At 49.2% G+C, this 21,579-nt stretch overlaps 9 protein-coding genes across 9 annotated transcripts; 4 read left to right on the top strand and 5 right to left on the bottom strand.

Moving 5' to 3' along the window:
• Positions 1-242: 242 nt before the first annotated feature.
• On the bottom strand, positions 243-4,546 carry N7525_004057 (uncharacterized protein; the record flags this gene model as incomplete). Its single annotated transcript, XM_002566178.2, has 7 exons — positions 243-381; positions 440-1,646; positions 1,709-1,894; positions 1,961-3,390; positions 3,439-3,537; positions 3,590-4,445; positions 4,504-4,546. 7 exons carry the CDS (start codon positions 4,544-4,546, stop codon positions 243-245), a joined length of 3,960 nt encoding a protein of 1,319 aa, XP_002566224.2.
• Positions 4,547-4,921: 375 nt separating this feature from the next.
• Positions 4,922-6,463, top strand: N7525_004056 (uncharacterized protein; the record flags this gene model as incomplete). The annotated part of the gene is made up of 1 exon (XM_002566179.1): positions 4,922-6,463. The coding sequence occupies one exon, from the start codon at positions 4,922-4,924 to the stop codon at positions 6,461-6,463; it is 1,542 nt and encodes a 513-aa protein (XP_002566225.1).
• Positions 6,464-6,939: 476 nt separating this feature from the next.
• On the top strand, positions 6,940-8,235 carry N7525_004055 (NAD(P)/FAD-dependent oxidoreductase; the record flags this gene model as incomplete). Its single annotated transcript, XM_002566180.1, has 1 exon — positions 6,940-8,235. The coding sequence occupies one exon, from the start codon at positions 6,940-6,942 to the stop codon at positions 8,233-8,235; it is 1,296 nt and encodes a 431-aa protein (XP_002566226.1).
• Positions 8,236-8,712: 477 nt separating this feature from the next.
• N7525_004054 (fungal specific transcription factor domain-containing protein) lies at positions 8,713-10,151 on the bottom strand (the record flags this gene model as incomplete). Its single annotated transcript, XM_002566181.2, has 3 exons — positions 8,713-8,895; positions 8,956-9,666; positions 9,717-10,151. The coding sequence occupies 3 exons, from the start codon at positions 10,149-10,151 to the stop codon at positions 8,713-8,715; spliced, it is 1,329 nt and encodes a 442-aa protein (XP_002566227.2).
• A 902-nt stretch (positions 10,152-11,053) lies between these two features.
• On the top strand, positions 11,054-12,709 carry N7525_004053 (uncharacterized protein; the record flags this gene model as incomplete). Its single annotated transcript, XM_002566182.1, has 3 exons — positions 11,054-11,086; positions 11,142-11,852; positions 11,912-12,709. The coding sequence occupies 3 exons, from the start codon at positions 11,054-11,056 to the stop codon at positions 12,707-12,709; spliced, it is 1,542 nt and encodes a 513-aa protein (XP_002566228.1).
• Positions 12,710-13,092: 383 nt separating this feature from the next.
• N7525_004052 (uncharacterized protein) lies at positions 13,093-14,791 on the top strand (the record flags this gene model as incomplete). The annotated part of the gene is made up of 2 exons (XM_002566183.1): positions 13,093-13,506; positions 13,562-14,791. 2 exons carry the CDS (start codon positions 13,093-13,095, stop codon positions 14,789-14,791), a joined length of 1,644 nt encoding a protein of 547 aa, XP_002566229.1.
• Positions 14,792-14,919: 128 nt separating this feature from the next.
• N7525_004051 (seipin co-factor family protein) lies at positions 14,920-15,594 on the bottom strand (the record flags this gene model as incomplete). Its single annotated transcript, XM_002566184.1, has 1 exon — positions 14,920-15,594. The coding sequence occupies one exon, from the start codon at positions 15,592-15,594 to the stop codon at positions 14,920-14,922; it is 675 nt and encodes a 224-aa protein (XP_002566230.1).
• A 506-nt stretch (positions 15,595-16,100) lies between these two features.
• N7525_004050 (putative Rab geranylgeranyl transferase escort protein) lies at positions 16,101-17,953 on the bottom strand (the record flags this gene model as incomplete). Its single annotated transcript, XM_002566185.1, has 4 exons — positions 16,101-16,441; positions 16,630-17,652; positions 17,712-17,830; positions 17,880-17,953. The coding sequence occupies 4 exons, from the start codon at positions 17,951-17,953 to the stop codon at positions 16,101-16,103; spliced, it is 1,557 nt and encodes a 518-aa protein (XP_002566231.1).
• Positions 17,954-20,819: 2,866 nt separating this feature from the next.
• cyp1 (putative peptidyl prolyl cis-trans isomerase (CypC)) lies at positions 20,820-21,411 on the bottom strand (the record flags this gene model as incomplete). The annotated part of the gene is made up of 3 exons (XM_002566188.1): positions 20,820-21,233; positions 21,287-21,328; positions 21,379-21,411. The coding sequence occupies 3 exons, from the start codon at positions 21,409-21,411 to the stop codon at positions 20,820-20,822; spliced, it is 489 nt and encodes a 162-aa protein (XP_002566234.1).
• Positions 21,412-21,579: the final 168 nt, after the last annotated feature.

Raw genomic sequence — 21,579 nt, 5'->3', positions numbered from 1 at the left:
TGGTCCACGTCCAAGGATTGTGGAGGTGCTTATGTCAATCCCTTTGTGCGGGCTGGGCATTCTACAAGGGATTGAGACCGAGGCTTTATAGATGTTTAGATGTCTATATTTGTATATTTGCATTTAATTAACACGAATAAATTATGAAAGACATCAAAGCATAATGCTAAATCAAACTAAATCAAATAATTGAAGTCTGCAAGAATTCTCATCTATATTCCATCCGTATATATATATCCCCGTCACATTGCCGCCTCGGCAGCGACACTGAACGCATGCACACTTCCTCGAGGCTGGAAAGCCGACGGATTCTGATGAGCCTTGCTGTCGCTCGTCGCTAATTCATTGTCGGATGCCTTACCCCAGCCACCACCTCCAGGTCTAAGCCAAAAGAATTGTCAGCATACATCTTCAGATAAACAGGGAAGGATGTGCTCACGTATGAATCAGAATCCGCTCCCCAGGCTGGACCACGAGCTCCATTTTGCCTCCAATATTGATCATTCTCTCCGTTCCATCGGGCTCCTTCTTCAGGTAAATATTCAAGCCTGCTTGTCCAGGCTCACCCCCCGCCAACCCATACGGGCGATACACGCGCCGTTCACTGAGCATAGACACCGAAAGAGGCATACGGAACTCCAACTCACGGATAACACCATCTCCACCGCGGAATCGACCAACGCCACCAGAGCCATCTCGGATACAAAACCTGCGGAGTATTACAGGGTACCGCAGCTCGTAGACCTCTGCATCTGTGATGCGTGTATTTGTCATGTGGACATGCACGCCCGAGGTGCCACCCCAAGATGGACCAGCACCTGAGCCGCCGCAGATTGTCTCGCCAACGCCAAATCCAGGAACTTCAATGCCGGTATTAGGATCAACGCCACCCATACCAAATGAGATGATGTTGCAGCAGCCCTGGGAGGCAGCACAGGCGTTGAAAGCACCCAGGACGACGTCTGTAATACGCTGTGATGTGATGGGATTGCCGGCGCAGACGGCGGCATGCCCAGATGGATTGAGAAGTGTGCCAGAGGGAATTATCACATTAACCGGGGCTAGACAGCCCTGGTTGAGGGGAATGTCAACATCAATCAGAGCCCGCAGACTGTAAATAATGGCTGAATGGGCGATGGCTTTCGGGGCATTGAGACAGTTGAATGTTTCCCGGCCCGTGCCTGTAAAGTCGAAGTCGGCAGACCCAGTGTCAGAATCGATGCGAATTTCCAGCTTGATCTCGGTGCCGTCGTCCATGAAGTCAGAGAATCGAAGGGGAACTCCTTTGTTCTTGCGGCCAATGGACTTGAGCAGTTCACGGACGGCGACCTCTGCGTTGCGCTTGATTGCGTCCATGTAGAAGTGGACTACTTCCAATGTGTTCTCGATCACCAAAGCTTCCAGGAGCTGTGCACCCTTGTGATTTGCTGCAATGGCCGCCTTCAAATCTGAGACGTTGTCGTTGTATGTGCGGGTACCACTGCAGCCGGGGTACCATGCGGGCTCATCATATAGGAACTTTCGGACTATCTCCTCGTCAAAACGGCCTTCTGATACTACCTTAAAGCCCATTGTCATGGCACCTTCTTCGTACAGCATCTTGCTGTTTGAAGGCATAGATCCCGGGGCGATCCCACCGATTTCAGCTGATTTTGGTTAAAACGGCACGGCGAATAGTAAAGGAGAAAGAGAACAGCTTCCTGCTTACCATGGTGGCCACGGGAGGCAACATAGAAGACAATGTTTTTGCCCTCACCATCCCAGACTGGAGTGACAATAGTAATGTCGGGAAGATGCGTTCCACCGGCAAGAGGATGGTTGGTGAGAATGTGATCGCCGGGCTTCAGATTGCCTCCGAATTTCTCATGCTGATGCCGAACAGCATACTCCATACCTGAAGAAGATGTTAGCATACCATTCCCTTTGGCTAACACTCAACACTTTTGAAACGAGGCCTTACTTCCTAGATGCACTGGCACATTTGGCGCATTTGCAACCAATTTTCCATCAGGAGAGAACACGGCACAGGAGAAGTCTAGTCGCTCTTTGATGTTTGTTGACACGGAGGTCTTTTGGAACATTCGACTCATCTGGTCAGCAACAGACATGAAGCGATGACCAAAGATGGACAATCTGATAGGGTCCACGACTGTTGCATCGGCAGCCTGCTTCTTCGAAGACTGAACATCCAAAATCACATGCCGAGACAGAATCGTAGCTGTAGCATTTGGCTCAACAACAATAGTTTGAGTTTTGTCAATGATCATTGCAGGACCCTCCAGGACATATCCTGGTTGCATGTTATCTAGGAAGAAGACCGGCGTAGCAACTTCACCGACGCCGGCAAAGTACACAGACGATGAATCGTCCTGCTTCTCTGGGCCCACAGGCTTCTTTGTGACTGATTTGAGCTCCTGTTGAGGTGCTTCTGGCGCAATAGAGGTTGCCTTCCCAATGCCACGGACTCGGATGTCTTCAACAAGAATGTTACGGCCGGGGAATGTGAAGGAAAATTCGCGGTTGTGCTCTTTGACAAATTCAGCAATGAAGTCTCCGTGATCAGGTTCGAGCACCATCAACAAGTTGTCGGTACCCTGGTACCGCAGATTGAGGTAGACCTCATGCTGAATCTGGGTCTCCTTAATGTCGTCCGTGGTCAATGCGATAGTGACCTTTGACTTCAGCGCAGATATACGCTCGGTGATGCTTCTCATGGCTGTCTGGTCCAGCACTCCTGATGCTGGCTCTTGGGCCTCATGGACAACGTCCGCGAGAGCCATGCCATAGGCAGATAGGATAGACGAGAATCGATGAATGATGACAGTTCCAATAGACAACGAAGAGGCAATGGCGCAAGCATGCTGTCCTCCGGCACCACCAAAGCAGGCCAGATTATGCGCGGAAGTATCATGCCCACGAGCCTCTGTGAGGGCTCGAATAGGCTTCGCCATAGACTCGTTGGCTACTTGAATGAAACCCAGCGCAATCTCTTCTGGGGACTTGCTTTGTCCGGTCTCAGCATTGATCTTGCCAGCGAGCTCCGTGAACTTCTTCTGGGTGATTTCGAAATCCAGAGCTTCATTCTCGTTCGGGCCAAAGATCTTAGGGAAGTATGCCGGAAGAAGGCGGCTAAGGAAAAGGTTGGCATCAGTCACAGTCAAAGGGCCTCCCTTGCGGTAACACGCTGGTCCTGGATGAGCACTTGCAGACTCGGGACCAACAGCAAACAATCCATGTCGCCAGAAGAGGATGCTGCCACCACCCGCAGCTACTGTGTTGATGTCTAGTTGGGGTGCCATTACTGTCACACCGGAGATAGTGTTCTCGAATGTGTGTTCCAACTTTCCGTCATACCTGGAGACGTCTGTGCTAGTGCCGCCCATATCGAATCTGCAAAATTAGTTGATCACTTTATAGCGTAAGGTGATTTGGACTCACCCAATGACTGGCTTCCTATCTGTCTCATCGAAAGAAGTTCCCGCATAGCCCACAACGCCGCCTGCCGGCCCAGACAAGATCGCACGGAGACCATTGAATCTACAGCATTAGCAAAATTTATTCTTTGAATTCCTGGTAATTATCAACATACTTTTCAAAGCTAGCCAAGCCTCCATCACTCTGCATGAACTCGCAGCGTGTGTCGGCAGAGCTGAGTCCATCCTTGAATCCCGAGCGGAAGCCTTCGATATAACGCTGAATGACTGGTGTTAAGTATGCATCTGCGGTCGCCGAAGCACCACGAGACGTCATCTTAATCATGGGTAACAATTGGCTGGATAGGGATATCTGGGTGAAACCGATTTCCTTTGCAATCTTCTCAATTGCAAGTTCATGGTCTTGGAATGTGTATGAATGAACCAAGGAAACCGCAATAGAGCGATAACCCTTCTCGTACAGCTGCTGAAGGCTTTGTCTTGTGCTTGTCTCGTCAAGAGGTTCTAAGACGCGAATAACCTCTCCACTGACACCCATCTTCAAACACGCATCTGACTGCAAAGCCTTTTGCAGACTATCTTTATTTGGAGTGGGATTCTGTTGATAATCCTCAATTGTGACACGCTCATCAACCTCGACAACGTCCTCATACAAGACATCAGGGCGTTGGATGTTGAGCGCAAACAGCTTTGGTCGAGACTGGGTTCCAATGCGTAAGGCATCTTTGAAGCCTTTTGTGATCAAGAGCGCATGACGTTCTCCCTTACGCTCTAGCAACGCGTTGGTAGCGACTGTTGTGCCCATGCGGATGCTGACATTGGAGAAGTCGGCAGTTGTGAGCTTTTGATCGCGCGGGAAGGTCTTGCCTGTTGCTTTCTCTAGAATACGCCGGATGCCCTCAATCGGAGCGTCGGCGTAGTTGGCTGGATCTTGCGAAAGCAGTTTGACGACGATTTCCTCATCGTGACCATCCACAATACCTAGACAGTCGGTGAAAGTACCGCCACGATCTGGAAGGCGTATTAGCTACTTGTATTATGTATAGAAATTCTGAGATTGGCAACTCACCGATGGCGACCTTAATGCTTGGAGCATCCAATCGAGTAGACATAATGTGCAATATGTTCTGCCCTGAGAAAGCAAGGACCAAGGCTTCCTTTTATGGATCTCCACTGGGACTAATCAGCAGGTCGAGGCGAAGTACTTTATACAAAAGGCGCCACAATTAATCCAATCGGCTGGTGGATGCCGAGACAGAGCGGGGAGACAAACGCGGAGAAGCACCGCTTATCAGTCGCTCCGACCTTCCTGTCGCACGCAAACCCTAATTCACCTGACTTTTTGAAGATAACCACCTGGGTGGTTTTCTTCCACGTTCATTTATGCTCGACTGAAGTATAAAGCCACCCCAAATGACTATCTTGGTTTTCGATGTGTACATGCCCCTTCCTACCACCTGATATATACGCTTCTTTACTTCATTACCATGGCAGACGAAAAACAAGCTGCCACTCCGGAGATACAACCCGCACTTGATCAAGAAAAGACCCGAGCAGGAGAGATCCTTGAAGCCCAAAACCAAGCCGGCGGCAAAGATGTTGCAGCACAATTCCTCGCTCGTCTCGACCCGGCTATCGCTGTGGAACCTGTCACCGAGACTGAAGCACGTCGCGTGCTGTGGAAAATTGATCTGATTATCATTCCCTTGGTCATGGTGACAGTGGTTCTAGCTGCTATTGATAAAGTTATTATCTCAAATGCGGCGATCTACGGTATGAAAACAGACACTCACTTGACTGGCGATCAGTACTCGTGGGTAGGCTCAATCTTCTACTTTGGATACCTCGCCTTTGAGTACCCTGCAGCACTGCTCATCCAGCGGCTTCCTGTGGCCAAACTGTATGTGGGAATGGTCTTGGGGTGGGCAATTCTGCTGCTATGTACTGCGGCAACGCAGAACTTTGCGGGCTTAGCCACAGTGCGCTTCTTGATGGGCATGACGGAAGCCGCTGTATTTCCAATCTCTAGTATTTTGACGGTAATGTGGTGGAAGACAAGCGAGCAGCCAATTCGAGTCGCGTTTTGGTTTAATCAACTCTCCTCCGTCTTCTCGGGCCTGGTCAGCTACGGTATCGGCCAAACAAATACGGCATTAGGCCCCTGGAGATTGCTCTTCATTGTGCTAGGTGTCTTCTCCTTTGTCTGGGCTGGAGTCTTGTATATCTTCTTGCCCGATTCGCCCGTGAAATGCTGGTATTTCTCGGATCGTGAGAAATTCGTCTGCCTCGAGCGCGTCAAAGACAACAATACCGGCATGGAAGACAAGACCATCAGATGGTACCAAGTGCGCGAGTGTCTACTTGACCCTAAGACTTGGCTTCTGGCGCTGTTTTCGCTGGCGCAGAACGTTCCTAATGGTGGTCTGGTGACCTTTTCAGCTATTATCGTGACCGGTCTGGGGTATTCCCCGTTGATTACTACTGTACTGGGTATACCCACCGGTGTCCTTGCAACGGTTTGGCAGATTCTGTTGGGCTTTATTGCAGCTAGCGTACCCAACTCCCGTTGCAACATCATTGCCATTGCCAATCTGGTCCCTATGGTCTGCGCGATCCTGATGTGGAAGCTGCCACGTGAGAACCAGCAAGGGCTGCTGACAGCATACTATGTATTCTACACCTATTGGGCGCCATACGTTCTGTCCACTTCGCTTCCAATGGCCAACACCAGCGGCCATAGCAAAAAGTTGACTATGAACGCCATCTTCTTCTTGGCGTATTGTGTTGGCAATATCATTGGTCCTCAGTGTTTCCGTTCCGATGATGCACCTTCGTATTCCCGAGGATATGAGGGTCTTCTGGGCTGTCTTGTTGTGGCTATAGTTTCCATTCTCTCCTATGGAGTTCTTTGCCGATGGGAAAATAACCGCCGTGATAAGGAAGCCCAGTCAAATGTGGAGACATCGGAAGTTGTCGCATTTTCAGATCTGACTGATAAAGAAAAAAGGTCTTTCCGGTATACTTATTAGTGAATGTGCGTGGAGATGCGGGTTGCTGTTGATAAGGATGGATATAGTGTCAAATGAGGAGACGTTCAATCAGACATGTTATCTTTGGCATAACCTTGAATTGCTAATCCCTGAATAATGTATTGTCAGTCCCAAGGACATGGCATCAAGGAAGGTTAGGTGTCTGGGTAATTCCTTGGGGAAATAGATACTTGGGGTAAAGAATGCAGGTCGAAACGAGTACTATCCACTCGGAGAATCTCCGACTAACCCGAGCTGTGAGACCTTTATCGGAAGGTTAGAACGAAGCAGTAGATTTCTGCCCCGCACATACGAATATATTCATGGTGCATACAATTGTGCGCGAGGAAGCTGGTAGCGAGATGAGATGCTCAGAAAGTAGGCGGCTTGGAGCAAAATGGCTCAATAAATATGGCGGGACCACCCTCAAAGTTTGAGAGATTAAATCAAGTCACGGAACCAATTCAACTCACATGATGGAAAAAGATGCGCGAATCCTCATCGTTGGCGCCGGTTGTTTTGGCACTTCGACCGCATACCATCTTTCACAGCGCGGCTACACTTCCATTCGCGTGCTGGATCCATACCCACCTCCCTCCTGCGAAGCAGCTTCCACCGATATTAGCAAGATTATCCGCAGCGACTATAACGAGCCGTTGTATGCACGTCTTGGAATTGAGTCGATTGAAGCGTGGCGGTCTTGGCCGCTGTTTTATGGTCTCTACCATGTCCCCGGTTGGATTCTCAGCGCGGCGAACCTGTCTCGGCCCTTTGTCGAGGGTTCAATTGAGACATGTAAGAGGCTAGGAGTACAGGGTCTTGAGAGGCTCACGCCGGACCAGATTCGTGCTCGCTTCTCTGTTGTCACGGGCAAGTTGGATGGGTGGAATATCAATGTGTGGAACCCAACGGCCGGGTGGGCAGCTGCCGGTACAGCTATCGAACGGATGGCAGGTGCTGCTCAGAAGAACGGGGTAAAATACATTTCGGGGGAGACAAAGGGGAAAGTGCAAGAGCTGATACTGGATGATACCACGGGCAAGTGCAAGGGAGTCGTCACTGCGGATGGCACGAGACACGAGGCGGACATGGTCATCTTGGCCGCAGGAGCTTGGACACCTTCACTGCTAGACGTGAAGGGTCAGTTAACTGCCAAGGGACATAGCGTTGCTCATATCCAACTCACCCCCTCCGAAACGAAACATTATGCCTCGATGCCCATCATGGATAACCTCGAGCTGGGATACTTCTTCCCACCTCAAGAAGATGGAATCTTCAAGATGGCTCACAGTCAATTCATCACCAATGTACAAACCACAAAGTCTGGTATCACCACTTCTGTTCCGCATACATTCATTCAGGCACCCACCGATGGCCTCCCTCTTGAGATCGAAGCCCAAATGCGCAGGAACCTGCGGCGCGTGCTGCCCGAGCTTGCAGATAGACCCTTCTGCTATACACGGCTTTGCTGGGATGCTGATACAGCTGATCGGCATTTCCTTGTCGCCCCCCATCCTACTCACAAGTGTCTCTTCCTGGCAACCGGCGGGTCGGCACATGGGTTTAAATTCCTTCCTGTCGTTGGAAAATATGTCGCAGATTTGCTCGAGGGGACTCTTGACCAGGAGATCGTGCGCCAATGGCAATGGAGAGCTGGACAAAAGAGCACTGCGAAAAACCTGGCGCACTTGGACCCAGAGATGGAGTTGAGCGACCTTACAGGCTGGAAGGGTAGACAGATAGGTGAAAGTAGCCATGCTGCTAAACTATGATCTTCTGTTGGTGTCTGAGAAATCAGGTATCTGTGGATGATTCGCTGAAACACATATTTTGATAGATAGATCTGAATTAAGCAGAAAATTGCGACTAGTAATATCTGCTATTAGAACATGTTCAAGGGCTTGGGCCATTTGACGAATGTAATCTGAGCTGCACGAGATGGCTGTTTCCTTGCCAAGTAATTTACCCTTCCCATGCACATGCTTAGGTTCTATGTCAGCCGGAGAAAGAAATCTCAAAGGTGCACTCGATTATTGAAGATATCAGCAGTTCTGAACCAAATAAGGTTACGCTCGACAAGATGGATGGATACTGCAAAAGCTTGCAAGCCGTTGCCGATCGTCTGTCTAGATAGGTGAGAGGAGAATGGAGCCGAACAATGAAGACACAGTTTGGCTATTGGCTATTCAAATTGACATCATTTCGCTTGAACAGAAAATAAACAAAACCCTCATTAACCACGTAGAAGCTCAAGTCAAGCTTAGTTTCCACCCGCCCAGCATGACCATTGCATGCTCCCATGAGAAACGGGCTTCTTGCAAGGGATCTTTCTGCTGCTGTGTATTGACCCTCTGGAGTTTTCTTTCATCTTGCACGGACAGATCCCGCTGGCGCCAAACCATTTCGACAACTTCAATCGCAGGGGTAATGTTCTAAGGAACGGGTGACATGTTAGTCAACTAACAGAGAAAGAGATAGAGGAATATACATACCCCAAATCGACGAATACCCTCCAGCTCTCTAAGCAATTGCAACACAACGACCCTCTCCTCTTCCCTGTGAGCACAGCACCCTGCCAAGAATAGAGGCCATAAAGGCGTAACTGCGGTACGCATCATATTTACTTTCTTTTCCAACATCAAGGTCAATATCCGTTCAACATAGACATTCTTCTCCTCTGATTCCAGTGTCGGGATACCAGAGCGATTAACAGGCGGTTTGGTGGAACAGATCTCGTGCAGAAGAAGAAGGGCCCCAAGCCTATTTGCTTCAGCGATTGCAGCACACTCCATGTCAGGATCGATATGTTCTGTGGGTATCCTTTGTTGAAGACTATCGAGGTCCGTCTTGAGTTGATGAACATCTTTACGGCTGATTTTTATGGTGCCATCCTCACGCGTCCACGCTAGTTCGGCTACTTGGTCGATCATCAATAAGAGAGCAGGGCTCAATCCCATGTATGGATCAATCATATCTGATTTTTCCAGTATACTGTCCGGCAGTAGAGGGGATATATGGGATGAAGGAGGAGTGATCCGAAACGCCGTGCGGGCTAGAACTATGTGGAAGGCGAAATAGCGATTGAAGAAACTCGCCAATTCTTGGCTGTGACATGAGCGACCGGGGCGATCTTTTCGTGTCCAAATTAAATTTTGGAACCCGTTGAGATGGGTGACCCATGAAGGACGACTGCTATCTGATATCTGCAAGGAATTAGGAGGCTCTCTCGTCAAGGAAGCAAGGGTGGTCATACATCAAACCAGCATAACATCAAGACCAGACCGAGCATTTCATCCAGCTCGTTTTCCGTCCAGTTGTCTTTATTTAATAGACTGCGCAGGTGATTTATTGCCCGATGGTGATGCTCCAAGGCCGGAAGCCGGTACCGCTGATCTGACAGCTTGAGGGTGTTGGCTGCGATGGCTAAGGCGGCATGATATAGCCCCTTGGACTGTAGGGCCATGGGGAGTATGAGATATCGATATGGATTGTAATTCGCATTATCGGCCAGAGTTGAACTGCTGCAGATGATGTGTTCGAAGTAGGACATAAGCACAGGATCGCAATCTGATCGCTGGCCAGGAGAGATGGTATTCAGCCAAGGCGACAACGGGCTTGGCTGAGGAGATGGTTTCATTCCTTTGTAACTGGGCTGGGTACCATCGAAATGGATCTGGAGATCGATCATAGTCGTGTTCAAAAACATCCAGGTCCTATCAGCGCCCGTATGCTCAGGTTGTAGCGATAGTTTATCGTCCACCTGCTCTAACGATTCCTTCTTTTGAGCATCTTTTCGCTTGGACCACACGCCTGCCCTTCCATGGCAAATGCCTCGGGCTAAAGATTCCTCATGCCAGACCAGACGAAGTCCGTATCCGCATGGGGCATTTTGACGGGCGCAACGACGGCAGACTGGATGAGTCTCTTAACGAGTTTTTGATTAGGACGGTGCTTGTGCAAGGTTTTATGGGGAATTACCATCGCATTTGATCCGTCGTGCTCGACATGTCCAGCAGCCTGTACGAGCTCTTGAAATCGCGGTCATTCTTTAACGGCTACCCCGCATGAGTGGAGGATTTTCTCCTGTTAGTTATATGCGAGCCAAGGAGATAAGTACAAAGTATTGATTGGCATTCGTATTCATATTCATTCTTATTCGCTGACATTGGACTATCCACTCTGGGATTTATCTTCTGCTTTCATGTGACAAGGGGGACTTCGATTGGGAATCTACTTGGCTATACCATCCCAAGGTTGCTAGTTGATAAGTTGATACCTATACCTAGGTAAGATGATTGAAATGACAGATGAGTGCCTTCATAGCTACTCGGCCCCACTGACTTCAAGTTTACCCTTTTAACGTCCAACGTGGATATGGGCTGGATACATACCTCAAAAGCCCCATAACTCACATTCAGGATTACATACAACTTATTTGTATCAAATCAAGTGCAGTCTCGGACCGGGGTCCTCGGTAAAAGCACCCAGGTGAAGTGCACGGGGATAAAACGGATAAACCCCCCACACTATAACTGGGACCTTTCAGCCTTCCAAGGTTCCTTTCAGGGGGTTTCTCCACATCAGCTCACCATGGGATTCAGCACTACGGCCGAATTTGATCAGGTAAATATCATCCATACTAGCCCTGGAGGTATTTAAGGTCGCTCACATTCTCTAGGCGTATCAAAGTGTCCAGGGTGCTTTTGCATCTGGCACCACCAAGAACAAGGAATGGAGGCGTCGTCAACTGAAGCGTGCTTGGTGGATGGTCGAGGACAACAGGAAGCGCATCTGCGATGCCCTTTATACCGATCTGCATAAGCACTATCAAGAAGCCTACACCGGCGACTGCGCTAATACTCAGGCCGATATTCTTCGCACTCTCAAAAAACTCGATGAGTGGACCATGGATGAGAGACCGGAAAAGTCCGATCCTCTCAACTTCCTGGGAAGAGCTACTGTCCGCAAGGAACCTCTTGGTGTGACTCTGATTATCGGGGCATGGAATTTCCCTATCACTCTGCTCCTGCAGCCCATGATTGCCGCGATTGCCGCTGGATGTGCTGTTATTCTCAAACCGTCGGATGTGGCAAGTGCCACCCAAGATGTCCTGATGGATATTATTCCCCAATACATGGACCAAGACGCGATCCGGTGTGTTTCTGCTGGTCCACAAGAAATGGGGTACATCCTTGAACATCGCTTTGACCACATTTTCTACACTGGATCCCCCAATATTGCCAAAATAATCCATGCAGCAGCGGCAAAGCATCTGACCCCCGTCACACTCGAGTTGGGTGGTCAATGTCCTGCTATTGTCGCCGAGTCGGCGAATCTCGATCTCACTGCAAAACACATTGCCGCAACTAAATTCATGAATGCTGGACAGGTAGACCCACACCATTCACCCCCGGCTATCAGAAGCTAACTCGTCTTGGCTGAACACAGATTTGCTTGAATGTGAACCATGTCCTGGTCCACCCGAGCCTACGAGACCGTCTTGTCGCTGATTTGATCCGACACTTTGACACGTTCCTTGGAGGCAAAGACAACAACCCGGAGTATTACACACACATCATCAACGATCGCAACTTCGAGCGCCTTGACAATCTACTCCAACAGACCTCCGGAGAAGTCGTCTATGGTGGCCAGAGGATTCCTCAAAGTCGATACTTCGCACCAACCATCGTCACCGGAGTTAAGCCCGGCGATCCCCTTCTCTCCGAAGAGCTTTTCGGTCCGATCCTCCCCATCGTCGATGCCGACTTCGATACCGCTCTCTCTTGGACGCGTGCAGGAGAGCATCCACTCGCGATCTACGCATTCACTACTCAAGATGCCGACAAGGCTCGCATCTTGAACGAAACCCAGTCCGGAGGCGTGACCTTCAACGACTGCGGTCTCCATATAGCTGCTCGTGACGTGCCATTCGGTGGTGTTGGGAACTCTGGCCAGGGACGTTATCATGGCCCCCATGGTATTCTGACTTTCTCTCATCTTCGTACACACATCAACGCCGTGCCTTCGTGGATGGAGGCGCTTCTCGCTGCACGGTATCCCCCCTACTCGGTCCAGAAGGCTCACAAGATGATGGCACCCGTCACCCCGCCGTTTGACCGGGATGGCAATGACACGACTTCGGCTGTTTCAAAGTGGGCCTTTGGCGTTGGGATTCTCACGCTTTCTGCATTGTTCGTGTCTCGACGGGATCAGATTGTCGCTGTCGGTTCCAAGTGGCTCAAGTAACTTCGATGTGTATGTGTAGCAAATGGAACTCTTATCTCCCTTTTTTTTGGAGCTTACGTATACACGTATCGATGATAGGTGGAATTATATCTTGCAGATCTCTAATCCTTTGAGCGGGGGAAGGTACAAATCGGCAATTCTCCGGAAGCCAACCGGCATACTCGGAGATCACGGCGAATCACCGGATATCGTTGAACTAAACTAATACGATAGGCATCGGTAGTATCAATACAGCTAAGCTAAAACGAGGTATGCCGAAAGCCAAATTGAAAAGACTATAAAGACAGCAAGGGGACAGGGGGACGTAGAGCGAATGAAATTGCGCTTCTTTGGCAATTCACTCTTTGCCTACTATTTTCATATCGGGGCATCTCCCACACATGATGAAGCTATCACTGGTTCTCTTGGGATTGAATGCTGTCCAAAATGCTGGCATTGTCTCTGCTGCTCCACTAGACAGCTGGTCATCCAGGTTCGGTGCGTCGTCGCACGCGGTTGACATGTTCAATACTGCCATCGAATGGAATGACAAGTACTGGGATGACGAGGCCGGCTATCTGATTACATCAACCAGTAGTCGTGGACGCTATGATAGTCGGCATACAGCCTGGTATGCGCCCCAATTGCTAGCGAGAAACGGGCCAGGCGATGTTGAGAAAGCCATTCGTATCTTCGAGAATGTCATCTCTGGTCAATATCTCGATCCATCAAAACAGTGGTATGGGAATTATCAACAAGCGCCTTCAGAGCCGGAGCCTGGGACACTGAAATATCCCGATGATGGCCCATACAGCTCGGTAAGCCGGTGATTCCTGGTCTAGTCCACTATGTTGCTAATACGGATATCGTCAGTGGGATCCAAACATTCGTGATTTTGTGGGCTGTGCCTGGATCGTGGCCTTGAATGATTATGGTCACCTGCTCCCGGCAGCGACAGTCTCCAAGGTGGAAAGGTCCTTGCACATCGCGGCCAAGGGCGATCTCTATCGTGTCGGAGGAGTTGATGGCGACAATTCTTATCCTTGCTACTCCAATCCTTGGCTGATGCGAACCATTCTCCATAACTGGGTTGGCGCACGAGTCGGAGATGCGAACTTGACAAGGTCTGGTGAAACCTTCGCACAGGAAATCTACGATCTTTGGAGCATGCACCACACGTTGTCTGAATTTAATTCTCCGACCTACGCTGGCGTTGCCATGTGGGCACTAGCTCTCTGGAACCAGTACGGGACAAGTGGCAGTTTGTTGAAGACCTATGGACCGGAGATGCTCGAATACAGCTGGAATGAACTCGCTGAGCTCTACAATGCAAATCTGAAGAATGTTGCTGGCCCTTGGGATCGCTCATATGGCTATGATATGAAACAATATGCGTCTCTTACTGGCGCTGTTATTTGGGGCGTTATTGGCCGCGAACATGCTCCTGTCCCTCAGCAGGAACTAGGGATGTTTCATCAAGACGATTTCGCGTTCTACCCTCTGTTCGCTCTGTCGATGCCTGAAATGGTGAACTCTCTGCCTCCAAAGGCAAAGGCGAACTTACTCGAATTCCCCGGCGAGCATATGTATACTTCACAGGCTTACTCGCCGCCCTTCGATGTTTACCCTCGCAATATCACTGCTTGGATGTCCAAGGACGTGACCATTGGCGCAGAAACGGTTGCCGAGACAGTTGTCGGAGGTCCCGCTATCAACCCTAGTCAATTCAATCCTGCCGTCATTCAGTGGGCTATTGACGACCATAAGATTGGTTGCATTTCACACTGGGTCACCGAGTCGTCTATTCATGCCGTGGCCGCCCCTAGGTCTCTGAACATCTCATATCCAAATGCAACATCTGCACATGGCCCAGTTTCCTTCAACTTCTTGTTCAGTGGTCTCACGGTTAACAACGGGTTCAATGTGACTGGACTGGAAGGTCTACCTGGTTTGAACCTCAAGATCTCGACAAATGCACAACCGAATTATACGATCACTTACAACACTGATCACTCTGTTAACGAATTTGTGTTCTACAACATTACATATACGATGCCTGAGAGTTTCACCGGGGTACCATTTGTGTCTCTCCAGGTAGTCTGAGCGTCCGTCTGGACAGGATATCATACCCTTTGTGTTCAAAATCAATGTAAATCTTATATGCTATATAATTCACAATGCGTATACTATCCAGAGTCACATGTCCACCCAACTCCAGGAATATGTAAACATCACTCGTCCTTTTTCTCCTCAGACTGACCCTCTCCATCTGTCGACTCCAATTGCATCCGAGGAAGCCAAAAACGCGCAATTACACCACCCAAGAACCGCTGGTCAACCCACTTGACCAAACCATAAAGGATCCAACCCCATCCCCACATACACATGCCCATCATGCTCGTGACCAGCAAAACAGGACCAAGAATGAGCAACGACAGAACAGCCCAGAGCAGTATTGACACCACAGCGAAGACCAATACGCCAGCCAAAAATACCAGTATAGGGACCCCACAGCAGATCATTTGACAGACGATCAAGCTTGTTGCTGCAGGGCGCTTCAATGCAGCTTCGTATATTGCGGCTTGACGGGGCGGAGGGAGCAGCCAGGCGACCAGACTCTGTATGCAGGACTCAAAGTAATCAAGGGCCCGGGGGAATAGCGTACAGAACCATGCTGTGATGGTGGACCATATTGATGAAAACGAGAGATTGTTGTCGATGCCCTCGCCTTTCGGGGGAGCATCGTCCGAAGGGAATTGACCTGGGACAGCAGGGTCGGTCAGGTCTTTGGTTGTTCGGTTTAGCTTTTTTGGTGCGCTTTTCTTGACCACTCCGCTTGTTGTTGATTGGACTTTGTCGACAGGAAGCTGTCCCGTCACACTGCCGGTGACATTATCGAGGGGCATTGCGGGGGCTGCTGGGTGTTTATCTGTGATCAATGAAAGTGTAAGATAGGAGAAGCAGAGACGGAGGTAAGCTATGATCTAGTAAAGATTAGTTGAACTCTGCATTTAGGAAACCGTGAGATATTCGAAATATCTATACCAACGATCAGGTCCTAGCATGACGTATGGGGCGTTATGTGAACTGGTTTGCGCCGATATTATTTTTGCGTCACCATAGCAGACATTTTACTTGTCCGGGATTTCATCAGCTGATATTCTACAATATACTGACTCGCGCTTGAAGACCGGCAAGACGTGGAAAAGCGGCTTATCCCCATGGATTTTATCAACACGGTGTGGGGTGCGCACAGCAGACCAATCTAAGCTTTACACATGTACGTTGAAGACATTCGGAGCAGTAGATATTTTATATGACTATCATATTTAAAACAGAGAACAACCTCGTCAACTATGTCTTTGGGGATATATGAATAAAAATGTAATAAAAACGAACGCTATGCTACGAATTATTGGTCAGAAGTGCCTTCGCGATCGTCAAACATCATGAAATCGGCATCATCAGCCTCATCTCCTACGACTATTTTCCAAGCCTCTTTTACAAGATCAAGGGTGTCATCTTCGAATGCCAAGTCGAGGCTCGATGGAGGGAAATGATAGCAGTCAGGAATTCCGTCCTCAACAGTGAGACGCCGGGGCTCACCATTGCTGAGACGACCGCTCTGGGTATATCGCAAGGACCACAACACGCGGGCAGGAGGTCCCTCCGCCTGAATTAGTCTATCGACGGCGGCCTCGATAAGTGCTTGACCCTGCGGGCCAGGCAGTGCCACACTGCAATAGATAACACCTGTGACAATCAATTAGTCACACGAACGACAATATTGGTGACGAATCAAGTTTGGAGGATGCTCGTGATCAGGTAAAAAGGTTTTCAACATAGCAAGTTCAGGCAATGTAGATAAGTTTTTGAAAAAAATCATCATGCGAGCGGGGAGGAAAAACATATCAGGCAAGACTGCACACGGGATGGCTTACTTTGCTGGTGTGGACACTCGCCAGTGTCGCTCGAATGAACCTGAAGGTAGACCGGCGGGGACTTGGGGCTCCCCAACGTATCCCCTGGGAACATCAGAACTGCAGTTGCGGGCACAGGAGCACCTTCGACTGCAACAGGGAAAAGAGACGGGAAAGTAGCCGACACAACACTGATCGAGCGGGCGACCTCGACCAAGGGGGTTGAGCTCTCTTTGGGAGAAGTATCCGCCGCCGAGGTAAACAAGCATTTCGCCTGAACAGACCCTTGGTTGGAAAGCTTCAATAGAAAACGATGCTCGGAATATTCAGAGCCGTAGCGCCATAAGCAATCCTCAAGACACGTGTCCAGGGCATATACACCCCCTCCCACGGCGGATGCACGACAGGCAGCTTGCAGTAGTTCAGCTCCACCGCCATACTTAGCAACCACAGCTCCGAATCCAGGGCCAAGATGGCCAATGGATGACAGATGTCTTTGGATTCTGGGCAAAGCATAGCTGGCGGGAGTATCTTGCTGGGACAGCTGCGACAGGGACAGCGACAGCAGAGGATTGTGAAGTTCTTCTGGGACGCTGAACTGGGAAGCTAGATAATCGTTTAATGGCATTGACGTATCGTCGCCTTCATTTGAAGCTTCATCCTCATTGGGTTTAGTGATATGACGCAATAATCGCATGAGGGTTCTCTTGGACTTCATGCTGATATGACTTGCAGCAAACACATCCTCCCGGTTGCCAGGTACTCGGTAGAGTACTTTTTCCGCACCGAGCTCATCTTTTTCACAATCTGGATGTCCAGGTGCGTAAATCCACCAGCTTCCAACAGCCATAAACTCAAGCTGGCGGAAGACTTTTGAGGATACAAGCGCTGACATTAGTTGAGAACGGGCATATAGGAAATAGGGGGAGAGGGACAGAGTATAAGCACGACTGGATGCAAGTTTGGGAGAAATGCTTGTGCCCGCGGACGGAGATGCATCATGTTTGAGGATCGAGGCATCTTTAAATGGTGATGTATCTGTGTCTATTTGGTAACAGAATATTAGCCTCGAACCAACCAGGCACACACAACAGGAAACTCACCTTTATGGACCTTCTCTACCCACTCTTGGGCCTCATCAAGACTGAAGGCTGCATCTGAACCACCATAGTACTGGTTTGGGTCCATGTGAAGAACCTTCTTTCCAGATCGTGAGAGTGCCCTTTGGGAGTGTGAGTGCAACTCACAACCACCCTAGGATAGTCACTCACAGTGCCAGAAGTGACTGGGAAACCCCAGTCCCAACAATGACCACATCCCAAGTCGTGTCTGACAGAGTTTCCATGGTATGGAAAATCAGGAACAAAGTGCTAGCTGCAGGTAAGTCTGAGTATTACAGCCAAGTTTGGCAGCTCAAGTTCTCATGAGGTTGAGAACTGGGATATTTAATTCAGTTGAAATATGCCCTGTCTTTCCATAGGCTTGAATGCTGGAAATCCCACAAAGGTGAGGTTGTTGGGGGAAAGAAGAAGAAGAAAAGAAAAAATTGGAGCGAAAAACGCGGGAAATGCGCGTGAAGGCGGTCACCCGCCCCACTTCAGTCAACAGCCATCTTGACCGTAATCAACTCAGTTACTGACGACGATGACATTGCAACGAGTCAATTCACCCGACTGCTAAAACTGTACTATCAAAGTGAATCATACAAGGCTAGCTTTGCAGATGATTTCGTGCTTCTCTCACTTCTGCCCGGGAAAACCCCAATACTATATGTTTACTGGAATATTGGCGTGAAAGACCCAGGGACATGGGAGAAGGCAAATAGAGAAAGCAAGTTGCAAGATCTGCCTCCAGCCCATAGCGCTATATATGCCCCGGCAATTGAGCCTACCCTGCAGACCGGAATCGAGGCATTGGCTTCGTCTGCTTTGGCATTCGAAGTTCTTTGATGACACTTGGCTGCAGGTTACCCGTGTTGGAAAAAGAAAATGGCATTCAGTGAGAGGAGAGGGAAACTAAATTGAATATTATAAATCCATTTCATTCGTTTTTGGGCCTTCTATCATTCATTAAACCCTCTTTGATATCCCTATACGCTCGATAAGGATATAACTATCAAAAGACTAGCTTTTCTCCATTCTACTTCCCATCCAGCCCTGGGCTAGAAGCAGCAGTCCCGAGTCCCAGATCTCAGGAGGATCGTCTCATTTATGTCGTTGTGCACGATTATCAACGGAACCATCAAATGCCATTACTTTGACCACGAACATATATACCTCAGGTGCGACTTTTCTCATTTTCCTTCTCTGCGGCCCTGTGGTCATGGTCTTTCGCTTCTGTTTCTGTCCTACCATCTTCACCCAGCTTCACATTCTTACAATAAGCGTCAATGAAAGTGAAACAAGGGCTGCAATCGCAAGTAGTCTTTGCGACTCTCGATAGCTGCGATTGATGGCATCACGAGCTTCGGTGCCCACGGCATATTTTCGAGCTACCACAATTGATCCGAAGATAGACTTCGCTTGACCCTTCACTTCATTAGGAAGATATTGCTGCAGCTTGCCTGGGAGAGTGTTTCTCCATATTGCCCCGGCGACACTATTGAAAGCATCCATTAGAAAGGACTCAAATCGATGACTGGGTGTGCTGCTTACCTTGTCCCAGTCGCACCAGCCACGCTCATTGACGCGAAGAATACCGCGCTAACAACGAAAACATCATAACCTAACTCCCCCCTGCGAGAATTATGGCTCATCTAAACTCCCGGATGGGAAGTCCAACCCTCAGAAGTATGGAGGTGCGGATGCCTTCCTCCAATTCATGACGGACACTGTTTACCATTTTGTGATTTCGTCGACATTCCCTCGCATATCGGTCTGCCAGACTGCTTTATTCGGACACTCTTTTGGAGCACTGTTTGCCCTCCATGCGGTATATACAGCCCCCGTAAGTTTCGACGCCTATCTTGCTGCGAGTCCATCAAGTTGGTGGAACGATGGATTCCTGTTGCAGGTAGAAAAGCAATTCTACAACATGCCAGAATCACCTCACCAGCCGAGTGTTTGGATGGCATATGGAGCACTTGAGCAGTCTCCCGTGCCTCAGAAAAATCAGTCCTTGGAAGAATATGAGAAACGGTTGGCAATAGCCAAGGAACGTCTAATGGGGGATAGTTGTGACTAAATGTTTGTTCGACTTCTGCAGAGTGGACTGGTACGGTCAGTCGTACGAAGAAAATATGAAGATGAAGACCATGGCAGTGTTATTGCTGCGGCACTGAGCGGAGCTATCTTCTATTTCCTTGGTCAAGGGGACGAAGAAGAGTGAATGACTATAGCCGCAGCAACTTCTATCTATATAACCCAGCCGCCTATATGGATGTGGGACTTTAATTTTCGCTCTTCTTTTCGCTCTTCTTTTCGCTCTATATTCCATGTAACTAGTTACTAACACTAAAGGATGCTGTTTTCAGTAGCGCCCCACATCGGCTTCCATGTTGAAAACATCGTGATGCTCTTCCACACCTCAGATCGAGGGCGACAAGGGTGATTGACATATCGTAATGAAAGGGCCCACAAAGTACGGGAGTAGCCATAATTGGATTTCGAGGATCATGCGATTAGGGCTGGAAAGAGCATCTGGATGTTCGCCAAGAACATTTCTGCCTAAGGCTATGTATTACTCAGCGTTTCCCAAAGAGGTTAGGCTGCACGGCTATATGAACCGAAATTTCGGCGGAACAGTTTTCTCTCTCCATACCACTCCCGGTGTTCTGCACAGAACGGGTTACTATACTATGGTAGCCTGGTCTTCATTGGCGTAGTCCTTCACTGGACTTCGCTTGGGAGTGGTAGATAAGATTTCTTGTCACTCTGTATCTGCTGCTCTTGATGGAGACATTTGATGGAAGCGGTTCGTTTTGTAGTGATACATCCATAATCTCATTATTAGAGTGGTACATTGCTATGCCACTCTGATCTTGTAGTTTGTAGAGCCAGGAGGCTTGCATAGAGCACCTTGAGACAATAACAAGAGAATGCTGCCCCGGCCTGACTTGGGCCGGGCGCGCCGAAGGTTGTGCCTGCAACCTGCATCGCAGATGGAACCTAGACTCTCCAAGTTGGGCAACACCTGTTTTTCCCGGGAGAAGATACTTGATGTGCATGGCCCTCCACCTTAATCCGATGGAATAAGCCGCACCGGCGCAACTCTCACTCTTGTGTGCCTGCTTCAACCACCCGAGCCCGAATGATCTTCAGCTCATCCACTGGCCTGTCCTCCGCACCGGTCTTGACTAGTCCCATACGCTGGATCACTCTCATGCCACTTTTCACTCGGCCAAAAATGGTGTGGTTTCCGTCCAGCCAGGGTGTCGGCGCAAGAGTGATAAAGAACTGACTACCATTGGTATTCGGTCCGCTGTTCGCCATGCTCAGGATTCCAGCCCCGGTGTGTTTCAGGTCTCCGTGAATCTCGTCCTCGAATTTCTCGCCATAGATAGAGCTACCTCCTCGACCGGTGCCAGTGGGATCGCCAGTTTGGACCATGAAGTCAGGAATGACGCGATGGAAGATGACATTGTTGTAGTAGCCACGTTCGGCGAGAGTCGCAAAGTTCTTGCATGTCTGAAGAGCAAGACATTAGTGAGGGTTCCCTAGAAGCTGCAAAGAGCTCATACCTTCGGTGCATGGGTATTGTAGAGTTCCACGGAGAAGGAGCCCTGCGCTGGGTTAGCGAGTGACCTTGGGAGAACAAAGAGGCACAAGTTACCATAGATGTGTCGAAAGCCACTTCAGTTGTCATGATGAATATGTGAGCGTAGAATCGTAAGCAGAGCCGAGAGATGAGAGTTTGCGATAACTGAGGGATCAAATCAATTCCCAGTTTGTCTGGCAGAAAAATGGTACCGCCCTAGCCATGGATGTGATAATTCTTTTCCAGAAAAGGAAATATGCATACAGCGTATGATAA

The sequence above is a fragment of the Penicillium rubens genome, assembly GCF_028828025.1.
Source record: "Penicillium rubens strain IBT 27055 chromosome Unknown utg000002l_segment0_segment0, whole genome shotgun sequence".
In the NCBI taxonomy this organism is placed as follows: Eukaryota; Fungi; Ascomycota; class Eurotiomycetes; order Eurotiales; family Aspergillaceae; genus Penicillium; species Penicillium rubens.
The sequence above is the reverse complement of the archived record's forward strand: the minus strand, read 5'-3'. Positions and strand labels throughout refer to the sequence as shown.